An 18,470-nucleotide genomic window follows, 5' to 3' on the forward strand; every position below is an offset into this window, starting at 1 on the left:
CCTAGTGTACATCCTGCTCTGGCCCTTTGGTTGCTCACCTGGAGGTACCATCTCTAGGCCTGAACATGTGCACTAAGTGAAAGCTCCTAGGTTGTTTTTTTTAACTCCCCTTATTGAAAGCCCACGTAACTGCCCAGGGAATCAGCAAGAATAGGATTCTTGCTTACATTTACTGATGCCTCAATTTTATCCTCTTAAGATAGCAGTTAAACATTGTTAATTAAAGTAGCAATATATTAGATTGATGTACTGCACCTTGATCGTATAAAAAGGAATTAGATTTATGTTGAAAATATAAGCAGTGAAGAACATTAACAACATTCGTCATAGATGATGAGAAAACATGGACATATGCTGCTTTTCATGACTTTAATGTTTAACTACAGAATGCATACATACAAGAAGTGGGAGAACTAAAGCCCAAGAGAACTAGAAAGGCTACAAAATACAACACGTGGACCAATACATTTACAAAACATTCAAAATCCTTACAAAATGGGCTGTATTGGTCCTTTTTGTTCTTTTTACAAACTCAAACTTTGTGGCCACAGGGGAGCAGTTAACAGATTCACATCCTCCCCATCCCAAAATTTACAAGTGTCAAGAAAGAAAATCTACAGGCCTGGTCTCTTGTTTCCTTTGCTAAACCCACTAGCCCTCTCCCAAAGGGCCCAAAGTATATCTTTGCCAATCAAAACAAAGGACGTCCTCCGCTCCAACGTTCGTGCCTCTTGCTGGCAGCATTTGATACTGGGAAAAGCAATATACTGGACCCTAATCCTAACTTTCCCCCACCCAGTCCCCCATATACTGTAGGATCCTGTGCTCCAATGCATCCATTTCCCCCCTCTTTGACAACTTTGTGATTTACAGGTCTCCCACCCACAAGAAAAATAAGTTACATAATATTTAAACTGGCTTTTCCATATTCTTTGGGAGTCTGGGAATGTCAGGAGAGCAGATCTGCCCCAGACAAAACACTTGGCATCAGCAGCCACCACTTCTATTACAGGCTGGTCAGGCACACAGTATGTGCCTCTCTTGAAACACAATTCGCACAAACCCAAAGTTCAGACAAATATTTCTGTTCTGTGTATTTACAATAGTTTGAAATTATATTCACAGCATCTTCTGAATTTTGGCCAAGAGTCAAAACTTTTGTTTTTAAAACTTTGGAACATGCCCACAGAGGAGGAGATTTCTCACACAAAGATCTGTGATGTAAGCCCAACATGGGGGAGGGAGAGGCAGCCTCCAAGGTCTGGCTAGACCCACACACATTATTCTGTCAGCTTGATGGGATGGAGATCTCCAGGCTGGCACAATTTCCAGGGTGGTTGCTTTCTCTAACTAGCTCCAGTTCCTTCCATTACTTGTTGTGCCTGTTTTTGCCCCATACAACATTGCGCAACAGACTGGAACAACCTACAACAAGGAGAATAAACTTTATTTCAAGACACAACTTCCTCTCCTCTGCAAGTACCAGAGTTCCTAGGACTGAGTCCCCCAAATACACTGAACATCTGTTTAAAATTACTCACTTTTCAATTTCTGGAGCACAATGGACAAACTCGTGATTCCAGAACTTAAATGCTGGGTTTTTAATCAGCTCGATGAAGGTAATAAGGAGACCCCATGGGTGAGGCCTATTTACAATCAGTCGTTCTAGCAGAACTCTGTAAAAGAGAAACAGATTAAGGCATGGGGAAAAGTCACACCGCGTGCCAGTATGAAAGACATGATGCAGGAATATCAAGGTCCCGCTGAGAATAGGTACCCTCATGGGATTGTGTCTGGCAACATTAATTAGCACTATGATGCTTTCAGAATGTGGAAGACTTTGCTTCTAAATATAATGTGAGAGTGGGAAACCTGATTCTAGGCTGCAGATTTGTGGGGATGAATGCTCCTCCATCCAGAAAAGGATCCTTGTATGAAATCTGCAACCACCTCAACAGCTGCCTTTCAAACCATGTGAACCCTCTAATCAACACTGGAAGTCCTACTCTACATGTGGATAAGAGGGGCAAAGCTTAGAGTGTTTGTTACATTGCCAGCAGTGACTGCTGCAACGGGGACAAGACACTTTCTTCCTGGTTGCTGGGCAGGACAGCTTCAGATAGCAGTGGACCAACTAAGTGTTAGCTCCTGAAGCTTCTCCCCAGATCCTCATTGGCTCTTTTGTGAGAACTAGGCAATGTAGGGATTGTTTTAGACTCCTTAGATCTCTTACCTGGTGATTTGTTCTTGAATAGCTTCAGTGTTGGCCTCTGCAAATAGGTAAAGCATGGTGCAGCTGAAATAGTGAGTATGACTGTTTGGGTACCGTAACTGATTGGCAATTGCATTTAGGAAGAGGTACCGACCTGGAATACAAAAAAGGTAAATAGTTAGATTCTCTTAAACACAAAGGAAATCCAACAGTCCTTGCCTGGCTAATTTGTTAGTTCCAAGAGTTATGTCTGAAAGCCGGGAAGGTTAATTAAATGGGTGCTGCCACCAGTTGACATGAATTTCCCAGGCTCATTTCTCAAAGTTTCCTAGTTTGTAATTCATTTTCATAAACCTGTTGGCTTACACAAGGGGCAGGGGCAACATTTTGCAGCCTGGAGGCCACATGCCAGGGGTGGGATCAAAAGCAAAAGCAACTGATTTGACATTAAGCTGCATTCCAGCTATGTAAAAGTAACCGGTTTCTACAGATACATACAGTTAACTCTGTTCTCCATACAGCCAAGCGAGAGGCATCATCACAGTTCAAGGACACATTCCAAGCTGGCAAACTCAACCAAGGAGAGTGGGTCATGGCCTAGGCTGGGGTTGGGGAGTGATGAGGTCTGGAGGACCACATTTGGCCCTTGGGCTAGAAGTTCCTCACCACTTAGATGGAACTAAATAAACCCTTTCTATATATTAGTTGTGGAATATTTTAAACATAATTTCTAAAATCTAACAATATTTTAGGGTACAATCTGGCCAAATTAAAGCAAAGTATTATCCATGTGGGCTAAATGGTGAGATACAGGATTGATTCTGTCATAGAACACCAATACCTGCAATTATCAGCTAGCCTCTGAAGCCCAGTATCAATTGTAAGGCTAGCACATTATCAATTATACAGTATTTATGTCTGACCTCACCAGGTTGATTTCCCAGGCTCTTTTTTCCCCATAGCCAAAGACCTAGAGATAAACCTCTTGCATTTGATTTAACATTAGGCTAGCTGATTTGAAGTACTATCAAGCTTCCTTTTTTACCTTCTGTGTCCAGGTCAACAGCAAGATTCTGGAAGATATCCATGTGAGCCGAGTGGGTGATGGTGCTCATGGAAGGAGTGCTGCCTTTGTTGTGAATATGTGCAATAGCTTGAGTACCTACATACAGCACCAGGGCATTTATCAGCTGGATATTGTAGCGATTGCCAGGCTCATTTGATACCTAGTGGGGTGAACATAAAAGAGGCAAAATCACTGCCTTGGACCTCCGAGACAAAGAGCCGTGAAGAAAATATATTATGTGATTACGAATGTTTAAACTGCAGAGTATAACTCACTAAAAGGTTCTGCCAAAGCCATTAGCTTTAACAGCAGGCAGGCTTCTCTTATCTCCTCTATCACTGCTGCTGCACAATCCATCCCAAACTAGGTACTAGTTTTTAAAAGATACATGCATTACAATATAGTAAAAAATTGCTAAACAGAGACCCACAGCTCCATCAGGATGCATTATCTGGGCCAGGTAAAACTGATCTTTTCCTAATTTATGTCTCTTTAATGTATGACACATTCTGCAGTGGGATCAGGGCTGAACTGGGATCTTTCCTCTCTTTGATGACTAAACTATGCATCTGGCAAGCACCAGATCTACGATTTTTACTGTGGGTCCACCACTGTAAGCCTCAATCTGATAGTTGTTTTTAAGGGACTCCATGTAAAACCGTGCAAATTCAAGAAGATCCGTTTTAAGTCTATTGGACCTCATTTTTACCCAAATACCCCCCCCCCCAGAAAAGCAAAGAAAATCTCTGTTTGGGGAGGAGTAAAAGAATGAGACTCTCACAATTCCAAAACTGCCCACAGCCCCAAATAAGGTTGATGAGCCCTGATTTAGACATAGGACCTAAAAGCCTGTTTTGGAGCAAAGGACACAGCAGACAAAGGACTGCATGCTAACCTCCACTCCCAGACCTCTTCCTCAATCTGATTTTTGAGTAAGACCCTCACCTGCAAGTTGCTGCGCAAGTCGGACAGGAACGTGACTGGAGAACGGGTTTTGAGGTAGGAATCCAAATCCTTCTTGAACTGAGGTGGCATCACTCCAGTGAAATTGGTGAGTATCCGTGGAGCAATATTAATCTCACTCAACATGTCCACCTGTTGAGCACACAGAAGCATCCTAATGTTATTTTCTACCATTCAGCTGTTACCCATCTGAAGTCCACAGGGAAGGCTAAGTATCACTCTTGTATCATCATCATCATCATCATCATCATCACCACCACCACCACCACCATCATGATCTTAAATGTGACAGTTGCTTTATCTTGCCCAATGCAAACCAAAGCGACTTACAACCAACCAACCAAAAAAAACCACCCCACATCAATATATTAAATATATTAAAACCCGTGGGGAGGACAGACATGGAAAACATCCTGCCCAATTCTAAAAGTCCACTGATAGTTAAGGGCCAAAAGGCTGGTTACAGAGGAAAGGTTTTGTTTGGTGTTTAAATATATGTTATGATGGTGCCAGGCGAGCTTCCCTGGGGAGACCATCCCACAAGCTGAAAGGCACCGCAGAAAAGGCCCTTTCTCCTGTTAACACCCTCTGGATCTCTCATGGTGGTGGCACTCAAAGGAGGGCCTCAGGTATAGATGTAGCATAAGCAAACTGATATGCTGGAACAGATGTCAGAGTTCAAATGCATCTTTACTACTAAGCAATGACTGCCGTGTATGTTCCAGGACGGAATGCTCTTTTCAAGACCAGGAGTTCACAATGACATTCCCCACCTGGGGTGGTTCAGTGTTATAAACAGCTTCCCGAAGGCTGGGGGTAGCTAATGGGGTGCCCTTCAGATGTTGATGGACTACAACTCCTGTCATCTTTAAGCACTAGCCTTCTAGTTGGGGCCAACAGGAGTTGGAGTCCAACATCAGGAGGGCATTATATTGGCTACCCTGTTTCATCAAAGCAGGTCAAGCTGACCCACTAGGGTCTTACTGACATAGTTGTTTATGCAAAAGCATCAACACCATCGCACAATCTCAGGTGCTTCAATAGATGAGGTCCCATACAAATCAGGCCTTGTACATTACCTTAAGGTTGGGAGTGAAGGGATCTGGAAGCCTCATATTACGTGGGAAGGCACTCAGTATCAGATTCCTTAGCTGAATACAGTTTGGAGGAATCACATCGCAGAAACCATAGTGGTAGTCACAGAGGAATTCTGGGAAGTCATGTAACAGGACCAACAACACACGCAGAGTACCCTGCAAAAAAACGGGGGGAAAGAGAACTAAGTATCTATGCTAAATCTATGCAAAACATCTCAGCCAACACTATTATCAGAGCTTTCCAAATGTTTCATGTTGGTGACACACTTTTTACACACGCAGGTCAATTTCCTCATCCACAATCCCATGGAAAAGGGCTGTATGATTTGAACTTTACTGTGAAGCTACAATTGTGCTGGGAAAATAATCCAGACCATCACTGAATTGTAACAAATTCTCTTCTGCTCTATTCTAAATTCTACTTACCTTGTACAGAATTTGCATAGGTTTGGCAAGTTCCACATTCCTCAGGAAAGGAGCCAAATATTTAAACAGATCTATCAACAGCTGAGCATACATAGGCCACCCCTGGAAAGAGAATTTACATGATAAGAGTTATATGATATTTGCTAATATATTTACTATAATGTCTGAATTGGATCCCACTTAACATTGTTGGTAGAACTAACAACTTGCATATTACAAAGCAGTATAATACATTATTCTTTAATCTGTCAGGGCTACCTGAAATATGAAATCCATAGTGAAACCAGCCAATTATGTATAATAAGGGGCACTGTAGGGGTTGAATTCTGGACTTAAGGGAAATGGAAGAATGAGTGAGATTTACTGGAAAGACTTGGTCACATCTGCCCCAATGCAGTGCAGCTGTGGACTCTCAGAAGTTTGATACAACCTACAAGGCTGCAAATGGTTCCTTGCAAGTTATTTCAAACTTCTGTTTAACATCTATGGCTGCTGGAGTAAACTGATTTAAATATTCATTTTAAATAGAAAATATTTTTAACCTCTCTTTCTCTTACACTGCACAATCCTCCTCCCTTGCCCCTGCCTAGAAACAAAATAAGGAACTTGTCCATTGCAGCTCATGTAACTTTGCACAATTGTCTTTGTCTGCTCAGAGACAACTAAAGGGCCAAGCATTTTCAGAAGCAAAGGCTGGTAATTAATAGGCAGAACAGTTTATTTTCAGAAGATTAAAAAGTATTCTTAAATTGAGAACTGAGATAATCCCACAACTCAGATAAAAAGTACATAAAATATGCACTTTAGTCAAGATCACACAGGTAGAACTAGTGGAAGGAAGGCCCTCTTAGCAATAATACTGGATCACATCCTAGAGAGACAAGCACTGGATCCCAGTACATGCCATGATATATCGAGCCTCACTCACCACCACCACTGCAACCACACTATCAAGCTCATAACAATTGTAGCATATAACCATATTTCTCCTACTTCCTTCTCCCACGCAGCTGGGAGGCTGGCAGGGTATAGTTTTTACTTTTACAAAACTTAAGAGTTATGTGTGAAATAGGAATCTAAGTTTAAAACACTGCTAAGTTTCAAAACAAATCAACTTCAAGCCACAGGTTATAAAGTTGGCCTGTTTAATTAGCCATGGTTTGCTTTAAAGCACACTCCTGAATCTAGTGTTCCATGCAAAGGCAGCCAGTGTATTTGACTGAAGGATGATTCAGTTTTAAGGGTTAAAAGTGAAGGTTTAACAGTCTTGTATTCAGACTGAATTTTACCAGGCTGGGTTTTTTAAGGGATGAGGATTAAAATCCCATTTTTAATCCGTCCTGCTGAGGTTTCTGGACCTCTTCAGGTAATCAGCTCTTAGCAGCTACGTTGTGGGAATATGGTAAAGACCTTAAAAGCAGACATCAGAAATTTAAATGGCATAAAGTCATTCTAGTTAAACAAAACCTGCAAACCAAGATGCATCCTTATTCCCTTTGGAAGCTTCGTAAGTTACAGAAGATAAACTGCAGCCACACCTTCTGCTGTGGTGTATGTGCCAGCATTCTTGCAATAAATATCCGATGGGAGATCAATTCTAGCCAAGCATAAACAAAACCTGGAGCTTTTGTAGGTCTCAGGATGTGAAATGTGTTACTGAAATAAAAACATACAACACAAGCTTTGTGTCAAGATTTGTTTAAAGCACTGCCAAGAATCTGCATTGAACTGAGACCATCTTTGAAGTCTAAATCAGGCAGAGGTGGTTAAACATTTTAAGGACCAAGAACCAGCATTCACTCTTGGCCAACCCTACAGGGCCAAATGCCAGCAGCAGTGGGCGTTTGTGAACCTCCAGCTGACTCATGCAGATCAGATGAAAAGGGCAGGTTATCAGCTCCTTCCTGCACATCAAATGTTCAATCTGATGATCGGGGAGGATGTGATTTGTTCTATGGCACTATACTAGGAAATTTCAATCTCCCTGCCCACCCCCAGGGTTACAAGTTTGCCATTTATTTTAAAAGTGCATCAAATATTTCTCCAAGGAATGATGGTGGCCCCAAACCATCCAATGTAGTAAAAGATGCATAATTAAGATCCAAGACAATAATGTATCATATAGGAATCATAGTTTTAATAAACAGATCCACCAAAGTAAAGGAGCGTTTTAGTTGCCATAAATTCCCATAGGTGTCCAGATGGCAGTCTGTACAACTAGAATAGCACCATCTCCTGAGTGGAACACAGGATCAATGTCCCAACTTGACCAGGGATTGAGTCTGGCTAAAGCTCTAGAATGTTCTAAATCCAGCTCCACAGCTGCAGATCCCAATGTGGGACTGCACAGAGATTAAGACAGAACAGTATAAAAACCCTTCCCTCACACCAAGAGGCTGAGAAGCATCGGTTCCTTAGACTAGAGAACAGTCCGCGTAGGGAAAGAATCCCACATATGCCCACAAGTTTTCTTAATGTGCAATTATTCCAGTAACCAAAATAGACTCCAAGTGTATCAACGTATTTAAAATTACACAAGATTAGTGTTAACTAAAGTGAACTGGTGTAGACTCAATGCAAATCATAGAACTCTAGAGTTTGAAAAGACCCAAAGTGTCCAATTAAATGATACCTACCAGAAGGCTGTGAGTGTCTGAAAGTTTATGGTTTCCAGGACATGTTCAGGAGCATTTAATTCTAAAAGCAACATGATGAAAATGCGGTGGTAGGGAAGCTGCTGGAATTCACTTTGACGAACATCATGATCCTGCAAAAGGACTCCCACAACTATCCCAAGAACCTAGAGGTAAAAAGGGCAATGTGCTCAGAATGCAACTTTTATGTATGCTTATAATTACTGCAATGCCAACTGGAATTCATGCACATACTCAGTATTTTTTGAAGACAATACAACAAACTGGCGATCTTGACTGCAACTTTACAATAATGTTTTCTGCCCTTTCACATGTAAGTGAATGAGAGATATGCACATCTCAAACCCTTATTCAGAATTTATGTAATGCTTCTCCTAAGTGCTCCAAGTACATCCTGCATAATACACTGAAATTCTTTACAATGCAGGTAAGGATCCCTTTTACAGAGAAGGCAATTGCCTGCCAAACACCATCCATAGATGGATCACGATTTTAAAACATGGAACTCCTAGTCTCCTGTGTTCATAAAAAAACATGCTGCACCAGTTCCCATTCATTTAATAAGGAAATCTTTGCCAACCTGGCCCCATGGACTACAACTCCCACCAGCCTCAGTCATCACAATTCTAAAATATACTACCCATTCTCACAACCAGCTAAACTCAAGATAGATGGGTACTGGGGGCAGGGAAGGGTGCTCCCAACCTTGTTGAGCAAGTTGATCTTGGTGACTGTGTTGGTGGCCTCCCCAGAGTGCTTCACCAGCAGTGCAATGAGGCGCACAAAGGCATCCAGGTTGTGGTAACACTTGGCACGGATCATGGTGGGATTGGCAGCGGGGTTGTGCTGCTGCTCAGCTTGAGCACGATAGCTGATCTCAACACACATTTCAGTGCAAAGACGGAAGAATCGTGTGATCAAATCATCGGTTTTCAGGATTCCTTGCTGATGCATCTGTAATGGGGGAAAAGGTAGACTCAGACCTAAAGAACTCCTCTTTTTTCTAAAATCAAGCTAGTAATGTTCTATCTAGACATGATGGAAAGCAAGTGGGCTAGACTGTAACACTGCAGTTTGGCACAGAAAAGGCTGGTGATGCTTCTTAGGGTCAATTCCTACATTATCAACCATAGTAGCATAAGATCATTTCTATGTAATCAGGTCCTACACCACACTGGTAACACCCATGTTGCCTCTGTATGTAGGCATTACTGATGCTGTATGCTATATGCAGAAAGGGACATTTCTTACTGTGAATTCCTGTTCTGCTTCTCCTGGAGGGCATTCCCAACCAGTGGGATAGCACCTCCACCTGGAGCAACAGACAGGGCCATCATCTTGATCTTCCTAGACTGGACTGGCAGAGCAAAAATAAACTCTAAATGCCTTAAAAGAACCAACAACCTGCACACAATAACCCAAGCACACATGCAGCAAAAACATGAGGAGCAGCTTCCCATCTGTGCAGTGAGGCAGAAGCCTCAGAGCAAAGCTTGGCCCACAGGAAACAATGGCAGGTGGAATACCCTCTGGATGACACTGAAAACAGGAATTAAGTGCAACAGACAATCTCCTTCTCTCAAGGTTTCTATAGTACAATCCAAAACACTGGAATATGAAGGAGCAATACCATTCCAGAGTAGACTGGAACTATGGAAGCTGTACTTTATGCAGAATACCACACATCAATTCTGCAGTGTTGAGAGGTCCAACTAGTCATGCTTCTCCTCCAGGGACACACTGCTAGACTAGGATGCAGAAGTGAATGGTCCCTTCCACATGAGGGTAGGAGGAAAGTGCTCAGGATAAGTAGTGAAGTGAAATTCTAGGCAGGGAAGCTACATGGTGTAGGAGGGTTAAGACTACCCTCTTAGGAACGTAGGCCCATGAGAATGGATTGCTACTCCTGTCGGTTTCATAAGTAAATTGTCGATAGATATTTCAGTCACTTACAAGATCTGATATCACAATTTTTAAAGCAATGGTTATTCAGGATGAAATTCTCATTATGAAAGCATTCAAAACGCTTTTCATAAGCAATAATCTCTAGAATGCAGAGCAACTAAAGTGGCAAATATGAACAGAAAATTCTGCTACTGAACAACAGGGCTCCATTCATCAGTGATCCATTTACTTTGGCATTTTGCAGGGGTCAGCGTAACACTGAAGGCAGACCTGATTTTCAGTTTATTCCCTACACATCTTTATTGGTTTTACTTGTGTATTATTTAGGCAAATTATGTTGCATTTCAGAGACACTGCAACTTTTTCGGGTAGATGTCTAGGGATCTGGGGGCAAAGGCATGTGAAATTTTGCTGTCCTCAATAGTACTGAATAGTTTTCATAGCCACTGTTTTCAAAGTGCTCCATACACCAATAAGGCAAAACTTTAATGGCAAGTACCACTGTTTCTGCAGTCTTAATAAATACATTTCTATCTGGAAGGAGGACCTGCAATTTACTTTATTCACATATGCAAGCAGGCAGTGGAGTGGCTACTTGAAATGCAACTAAAATAAGGCAGCAAAGAAGTTTTGGCACCTCTGAAGGATGACTGTGGTAGCGGAGTAAAAAACTGGCAAACTACTTGCCATATTCCATGCCTACATATGTAAAGAGATTCTAGCTTTTGCAAACACCTCTCTAACATCTGTAACATAGAGTCTCCGGGGGCGGGGGGAGAAACTGAGTTAAGGAAACTGCATTAGTGTACAAGCAGTGGCCATACCTGGCTGGTGGCAGTCACCCTCCCCTTCAGGGTGGTTGACCCAAGGCCACACCCTTAGGGCACAGGGATTCTTCTTGGAGCATATCCCACATGACCTCTACATCTGAATTCAGAAGAGCAGCTGCTTCCTTTGGGCACAAAATAAATGAGTGGAAGACCCTCGGGACTGTCAAGAGCTGCACGAAATGCCCACCGGCGGTGGCAGCTGCTGCTCAGGTACGTGCTCTGCCCTAGCTTCTTAGGTTTCTCTCCTTGGAGCAAGGACACATCCTCCACCCTGAGAAACCCAAAGAGTCTGTGGGGCACTGGGAATCTTTTCCTTGCTGACCACTGCCCCATGGCATGCAGTCCCTCTCAGCCAGGTCTTTCTTCATTTAAAGAACACAACCTTCTAGTGGATGCAGTGGAGAGCCCCCAGCATCATGATACTGGCTAGCATAAACAAACAAGTATTTACTAACACGTTTCACTACACTGATATGACATGTTGCACGTACTACCATCATGCAAAGTGGAATTTTTAAAAAGGGGAAATCGATATTACATAGTACTCTACTTGATCCAAGGGCATCATAACCTACTTATGTTGAATAAAAAGCACCTTTCTTTCCCCAAGCTCTACCTGTCCAACAAATGCAGAGAATGCTTTGGTGCTGTCACGCCCAGCTGCTGCAGAGTGGTAGAGATTCACCCACTCCCTCAGGAGATATTCTGCCTTCTCCCTCAGGCCAGGGGGATCATCATACTCAGAGGCCTGAGAGATCCCAGAATGCATCATGAAATTTGGCCCTCCATGAGCACGGTCAATCATGGCTTCGTAGTTGGACCGTACCACTTCCATCAGCTGGGGCAACCTATGAGAGATCCAGAATGAACATGCTTGGGTTTAGATTACTTATGCCAGGTGCATAATTTTTTTAAAATACCCCACAATCAACAGCATTGTATTTCAAACATTTGCATCACATCCTTTGTCCCACAGAGATAGCATACAAGATGTTATTATATTATTGCAACCAAAACTATGACGTGGTTTAGGGGCAAGAATTGGGAGCCCAGTTGGCATTTTGGTTCAGCAGACCTTTGAACCAAAGTCACCTAGATTTAAGTCCAACATGCCATCCACTAACCCACAATGGCTCCATGACATAAGCTTCAAAGAAACACAGTAAGAATCTGAATGAAATGTGCCCTATTACTGCCAGATAAATTTGGAGATAAAAAGTGAGGTGACCTAGTCTAGTGCCTGGCATTAGGGAATGGATCTGCTGTAGTTGGGCAAGAACAGAAAAGAATGGCCTCTGTCCTTCAGTCCAAGACATCTAGGAGAGTGGAATACAAGTGCTTCAGAGATGGTGGGTATATTGCTTTTCAAAACCTTTGATCTGTCACTTATTACTACACCCTCAGTGTATTCATCACTACCTTCCAGAATGAAGATTTGAAGGTGTCACACTAGGGCTTACTTCCACAAAACCATGCCTAATACCGCAGGCCTAAAAAGGCATGTCAGTCCTGCCTGCAGCAAACTTAAGATCTGAATTACATATTCTAATCTACCAGATGGCAATTTCAGAAAGTAGATGGGAGAATCCATGTCTGAATGTTCCTCAATACATGCAACTCCCTAAACACTGGAAAACTGCAAACCAGAGAAAGGGATTCCAGTCTTTTCCCTAAGGTGGCAATTTTTTTATATGTTCACTAAGTTTCTGATGTGGAAGAGCATTCAAATCTCCCCTGACTACTGTTGCTAAAGTGGCAACAGCCTCAAAAGACATATCACATGGTTTTATTTATTTATTTATTTACGGCTATTAGCCCATAAAGTATGTACAAACATAAAAGCACAGACATATCACATGGTACTTCCAAATATGTAGTATGATCCTTAATTGGAAGTAAATGTGCGATGGCCCATAATAAATCAAAGTTGTGCCTGGATTAAATAGAAAACTAAACAATGGCTAAAGCAAGCTTGTATTTTGTAGATTATACTCTACATAGTTTGTTAAAAATGGAGATTCAGGACTGGGTGGGGGATGGCACTCTGAAGCACAGTAGATATTACACAGTGATCCCACAAGGTAAAAGGAGTGGACAGGAATGGCAGAGCCTCACTTCATCATCATCATCATCATCATCATCACCACTGCCAAACTTGCACTAGCAGGAAACATTCCTTCACTGGTACTCAACACTCTTAGCATTACCCTTCTGGTGCATTCCCTCTGGAGTGAGCATTAATTCTCATCAAAGTTTCAATGGTGTGAAACAGATCTGCTTCTGTTATGTGAGCAACACTTCTTTCATCCACCAAGAGGATTTTCACCAGCTGCATTGCAAATGCCACTGCCATGTAGTTCAAGCCATTCTCCATTGACTGTCAAGAAAAAGGAGGCAAGAATGTGAACAGTTTTCCTTCTAAAGCATAAGCAGAGATTTAATAACTAACTTGGCGGCAGTATCTCACCTGAGCCAGGTGGAGGTCATACTGCTGCATGTTAACTAGGTGGTTACGGATCAGTAGCTCCACTGCTTCTACATTGTATTTATATTCATCTCGACATTCTATCAGGCACCTGGAAAAATTAGATGTTTTCTTGTATTAACTTTGTTTTCTCCTCAGTCTCAAGTTTCAAAACACACAGAAAGGTAGCTTCCTCTCCAATTATTCCACACATTCATTTCAGAAACACCAGCTGACTGTAACTGCCTCATGTTAAGAAAGCCAACAGACTTTGTAGCTGAAGATGAAGGAGCAGATTAAAGTCCAGCTGCCCCATTCACAAAAGCTTATAACAATGTAAAACCACAAAGTCATAGAATAACTATTTTAGGAATCTAAAAATATTCATACTGCAAGTTTTAGATCCAAACCAGATGAAACTAGCAGTTGTGTGAATGGCTTTTTTTTTTTTTTTAAGCAAATAGGGTAGGGATCTGAACTGGGGCCCTAGTACGGCTCATATCCCCTGCACCTGCCACAGTTTAATGAAACTTCCACTGCATGAATGGAAGTTGATCTCTGAATGAAGGTAGCAGGTGCAGGCTCTCCAATTCAAATAGAAACTGCAATGGGGGGACGGGACACAAATGTTTTAAGCCCCGCCGCCACACCAGACTCTCAATCCAGACCAGGGGTCAGTTTTGTTTAAGTTGCATGAATGGTATTTAGTTTGCCTCTTTTATCACCCAACTTAATTCTCACACCAATATCCTATTTCAGGAGAAAGCCCCAAACCCTTGACTACTGAATGCATATGGCACTTATCATGCAACTCATTATGTAACTTAGTGGGATACAGGGAAGTAACTTACTAGGTGAAATCCTTATGTTGGCCAAAATCAGAATATATTTAAATAATTGTATTTAAATAGAGCTTCTACAGCCTTCAAAGCTTTATTCTTTCATCACTGACCTTGTAATCTGCTTGTTGCACCACGGAGACCCATAAGCACGGCCATCCTGCAGTGCTTTTAAAACAAGCAAGTGACATTCCCGGTAGCGGAGGAGGAGGTCAGCATCTGCACCACTGGTGGCATCTAACAAACCTTCAACTGCCTGTAGGAAGAGTAGCAAACACTTAAAAGCAACATCTTACTGAGTCATTTGGAGAGGAATCACACTGTTTTGCTCTCGAGAGACAATGCATTGTGGCTTTTGCATAGTATGCATGAAGCCCATTATCATCATCATCATCGCAGTTGCTCCTTGTGCTTTTGCCTCCAACAATGCTCACCACCAGCACTGAAGCTCTGGAAGAGTAGCCCACAAGGGAATGCGGCAATTGGGCTGTAAAAGGGCTTCTAATGACACACATTCCCAAGCAACTGTTTTAAAGCCTCCTACACAACAGCCCAGAAAACACAGCAAAAAACAGCAGATGGCAGGAGGAACCACTATATCCACTAAAGAAGGATCCTTCCTCACCACTTCGAAGGCAGCTTTTCTTAAACAGTACGTATTTTCCCAGAATAATCTGTATTCAATCCTGACTGTTCTGATCCTGTGCTGAGTTCAAGTAGTTTAATGTTGTAACTGTGTGCATGTTTCTAGGGTAGAAAGCCTTGGATAAAGTGAGCCTCTCTCCATGGCCCAGGAGTCACAGATATATAATGAAGCAAGTTCATACACAAACCTTCTGTAGCAGTCCAAGGGCTGCAATAGCATCACGAGAATTACGAGCTACAACAACAGCCTCCAAGAGGCTTCGTAAGGCTTGAGTCTGTGGATTCATAGACAGGGTGTGAGGAATGGACTGAAGGTGCTGCTCCAGTTCTGCCATACATTTATCATAGATCTGTGCTACATCATCTGTTGCCCAGGCTTGCTGATTTAAAAGAAATCAAGAATACTTTATTAGTTAAATGAATGAGAATTCTGACCATTTATCATGACAGATTTCTTAATAACTTTTTCATTCCATTACTGCTTTCACCAGCGATATTGGCTGGTACTTTTACACTTAACATTTAGCTAAAACAGCAAATCATCTGCAGATTTTATTGTGAACAGTTTATAATGAAACAAAGTATTAAGTGTTTGATAAATCGTCATGGATTAAAAGGGGGGGGGGATCAGTCAACTGGTTTACGTAATTAGCTCACACAGAGTTCATAATCTAAATTTCTTTGTGTGGGATTTCATTCTGACTTTCAAATAATACTATTAGACTGTATAGCTTTGAAGAGAAGCCCAAACAATAAGCAACCTCACTATTTTCTGGAAGCCTCCAATAACTTGTAAAATAAATGGTCACAGTGTAGTTTACTTTAACTTCAGAATCAATTCAACCATCTGAACTGGATTTCTACCTTCATAGGCTGAGCTAGGATTCCTGTGGGTTGGGTTGAGTCATTGGTTGGTAAGAAACCAGGAACATTGCGTGCAAATTCTTCATAAACAGCTAGCTGCTTTGGGTCCACTCCACCAACCTTAAAAGAAAGTAGGAAAATTTGGATAAGTAGAAGACTCCAACAAGGCCTCCCAACTGATATTGTGGCATTGATCATAACTTTAATTCTCTTAATTTCGCACCTTCAACCTGATCTGTTCTGGCATCCGTTCAGCCTGATAAGTCAATACTACAGGATCACAGTACCTACGACCCTCTTGCCTGGCATGTTTTCTGAGCTCAAATTCCTGGAAAAAAAGAAGAAGAAAAGATGAATGACTTGGTAATCACATGATTTAACTTTTAACTGAAACTCTGCAACATACTTACAGTGGCCAGCCTCTTGTCCATTTCAGGGCCTGCTTTTTCTACAGCTGTCTTCTGAATGAAGCAGCATGCCAACTCACAGTTATCTTGGGCTAACTGTGCTGCCGCCTGCTCCATCATCTCCCTCTGCTGTGGTGAGGCTGCCTATTTTAAAAAGCAAGCCATTAAAAAAGGACTATGCCCACAATGGGCAAATACTCATAATGTCAGTTACAGATGTTCATAAATATGGCATCGCTTTGCATGGAGTTAGCATAAAGTAAACTATCAAGCAAATTACATGCTTCATTCAAAATCTACATATAAACAAAACGGGAAAAATCTGCCAAATAATTAGCATGTGCCCCACATTACATACTTCTAGTGCAATTCTATTTATGTGCTTTTTTCTGAAATAAGTTCCAGGCATAGGACTGAACTCACTTATCAATAGGTGCCCTCTAAATGCAGTAATGGGATATTTTCCCTCATTAGTATACACAAATGCAAAAACCAATGTACTGGAACTAATGGCTTTACTAAACCACAGCAAAAGATCTTTAGTAAAAGATCCTTCAGTAACCGGCTGCTCTTATTTCTTCTTGTTTCTTCTACAAATCAGGAAAAATTATCTTGATTAATGCTGTCTGACAAATCAACAGAATTCTTATCTGCTAATGGCAAGACTCTCGTAAAGCCATTACTCATACCATTCCTTAGTGCTGCAAGGTTTTATTCAGCCTCAATATCAAAACGGGCATTCTCATGCTGTTATAATGCCAAGAAAAGTGAACACAAGAAGATTCACTCCATGAAGAACTAGCGCAGTTACAGCTGCAAGGCTGTGTGTGTTCGTTGTAAACTTCACTTGCTTCCATAGCCTTTATTTGCAAGTTGTTGCTGCATCAACCATGGGCCACATAGCAAGTGTTCAGGAAATCAAGCAGAATTGTTTCACAGATGAACTAAAGCAAATGCTAAAGTCTACTTATTGGTCACAAGTCTAAACTACAGTTTAACAAAATGTGAATGAGCCTGCTAGCCGTGCCCTTGTCCCATCACTCCTCCCCTCCTCTTGCATGGCTGAAAAGAAGTGCAAAAGTTTTCACTTCCTTTTTTAGTTGATCACAGGTTCCTGTTTCATCTGAACCTGGAATTGTGGTTTAACACTAACGATGGTTAGTTTAATAACAAGCCAGCTGCAAAAACAATATCCACTGACAATATCCCTATCCACTGTTATTTTATAGAACAATGGATCCCCCCCCCCCCCCGCGTGGGAAAAATACAGCAGAAGTTCTCCACAGCACGTCACTGAAAAAGCAAAGGTAAAGAACAACAAAGAAGACAACTTGAGACTGGATTTAACAATGGGTTATTAATTTCAATCAATGGGAAATGGTAATGGATGAGACGTGGTCTTCAGAAATCTTCAATGCACAATTCATAGCTCAGGATGCAAACAACAGCTGCTGAGGGGAGGCAATAATTATCAGGACTGCAGAAGGCAGAAGGTGCGTGCGTGAATCCTTTCCTTCCCAGCGGACAAAACAATTCTCTTTTAATCCCATTTGCATTTTTAAAAACATGTAGGTTAAATGCAGACACATCTCACTTCAAATCTAGTTTGGTCCGCACTCTCATCACCTTTCTATACTATTGAATCTGAGCAGGGCATTAAGATACATCATGAAACTAACTCCTACCTGTAGAGAAACAGAGTACTGACAAATCTTGCTAGAATGCAATGCCACAAAACATGGGTTTAACTTATTCTGCTTCAAAGAAAAGTCTCTTATAAACTGCAAACATACCCGCAATGCAGTGGCAAAGCTGTTCTTCAGGTTGGTAGCTATGCTCATCAACAAAGGCTCCCTACAGGTGATCATAGCCATACCAGCAGTCAAATTCCTCATCATGTGATGTGCCGCTACACGCATGCGTGACTCTTCTGAATCTAGTGCAAAATCCTTCCTCACTATCTGCTCACACGTAGTCATGGCAATTTTAATGGACCGATCCACCACAGGATGTACAAGTTCTTGGACTGCACGCTCTATGGCTTGGCGCACACACTGCTTCAACTGTGGATGGGCCTGGAACAATGGAATCTGAGAAG

General features: G+C 41.8%; 1 protein-coding gene across 7 annotated transcripts in view; it reads right to left on the reverse strand.

The window, feature by feature from the left end:
- Window positions 1-355: 355 nt before the first annotated feature.
- CNOT1 (CCR4-NOT transcription complex subunit 1) overlaps window positions 356-18,470 on the reverse strand; it is a 58,223-nt gene continuing 40,108 nt past the window's right edge. For 5 of the 7 annotated variants that reach the window (XM_081016877.1, XM_081016873.1, XM_081016874.1 and 2 more), the window contains 19 exons: window positions 18,166-18,462; window positions 16,376-16,516; window positions 16,189-16,293; window positions 15,966-16,085; window positions 15,290-15,481; window positions 14,570-14,712; window positions 13,621-13,729; window positions 13,361-13,530; window positions 11,749-12,001; window positions 9,124-9,372; window positions 8,401-8,564; window positions 7,303-7,420; window positions 5,765-5,866; window positions 5,321-5,494; window positions 4,224-4,373; window positions 3,258-3,438; window positions 2,234-2,366; window positions 1,542-1,676; window positions 356-1,425 (listed from right to left, as the gene is read on the reverse strand). In XM_081016877.1, coding sequence (XP_080873003.1) covers window positions 1,347-1,425; window positions 1,542-1,676; window positions 2,234-2,366; window positions 3,258-3,438; window positions 4,224-4,373; window positions 5,321-5,494; window positions 5,765-5,866; window positions 7,303-7,420; window positions 8,401-8,564; window positions 9,124-9,372; window positions 11,749-12,001; window positions 13,361-13,530; window positions 13,621-13,729; window positions 14,570-14,712; window positions 15,290-15,481; window positions 15,966-16,085; window positions 16,189-16,293; window positions 16,376-16,516; window positions 18,166-18,462 — 3,015 coding nt within the window. In that variant the 3' untranslated portion in view covers window positions 356-1,346. The remainder of the gene's footprint in view (window positions 1,426-1,541; window positions 1,677-2,233; window positions 2,367-3,257; window positions 3,439-4,223; window positions 4,374-5,320; window positions 5,495-5,764; window positions 5,867-7,302; window positions 7,421-8,400; window positions 8,565-9,123; window positions 9,373-11,748; window positions 12,002-13,360; window positions 13,531-13,620; window positions 13,730-14,569; window positions 14,713-15,289; window positions 15,482-15,965; window positions 16,086-16,188; window positions 16,294-16,375; window positions 16,517-18,165; window positions 18,463-18,470) is intronic. The other 2 variants (XM_081016876.1, XM_081016875.1) reach the window with 1 other exon arrangement.

The sequence above is a fragment of the Podarcis pityusensis genome (assembly GCF_964106645.2).
Source record: "Podarcis pityusensis genome assembly, chromosome: 8".
NCBI classification, from domain to species: Eukaryota; Metazoa; Chordata; class Lepidosauria; order Squamata; family Lacertidae; genus Podarcis; species Podarcis pityusensis.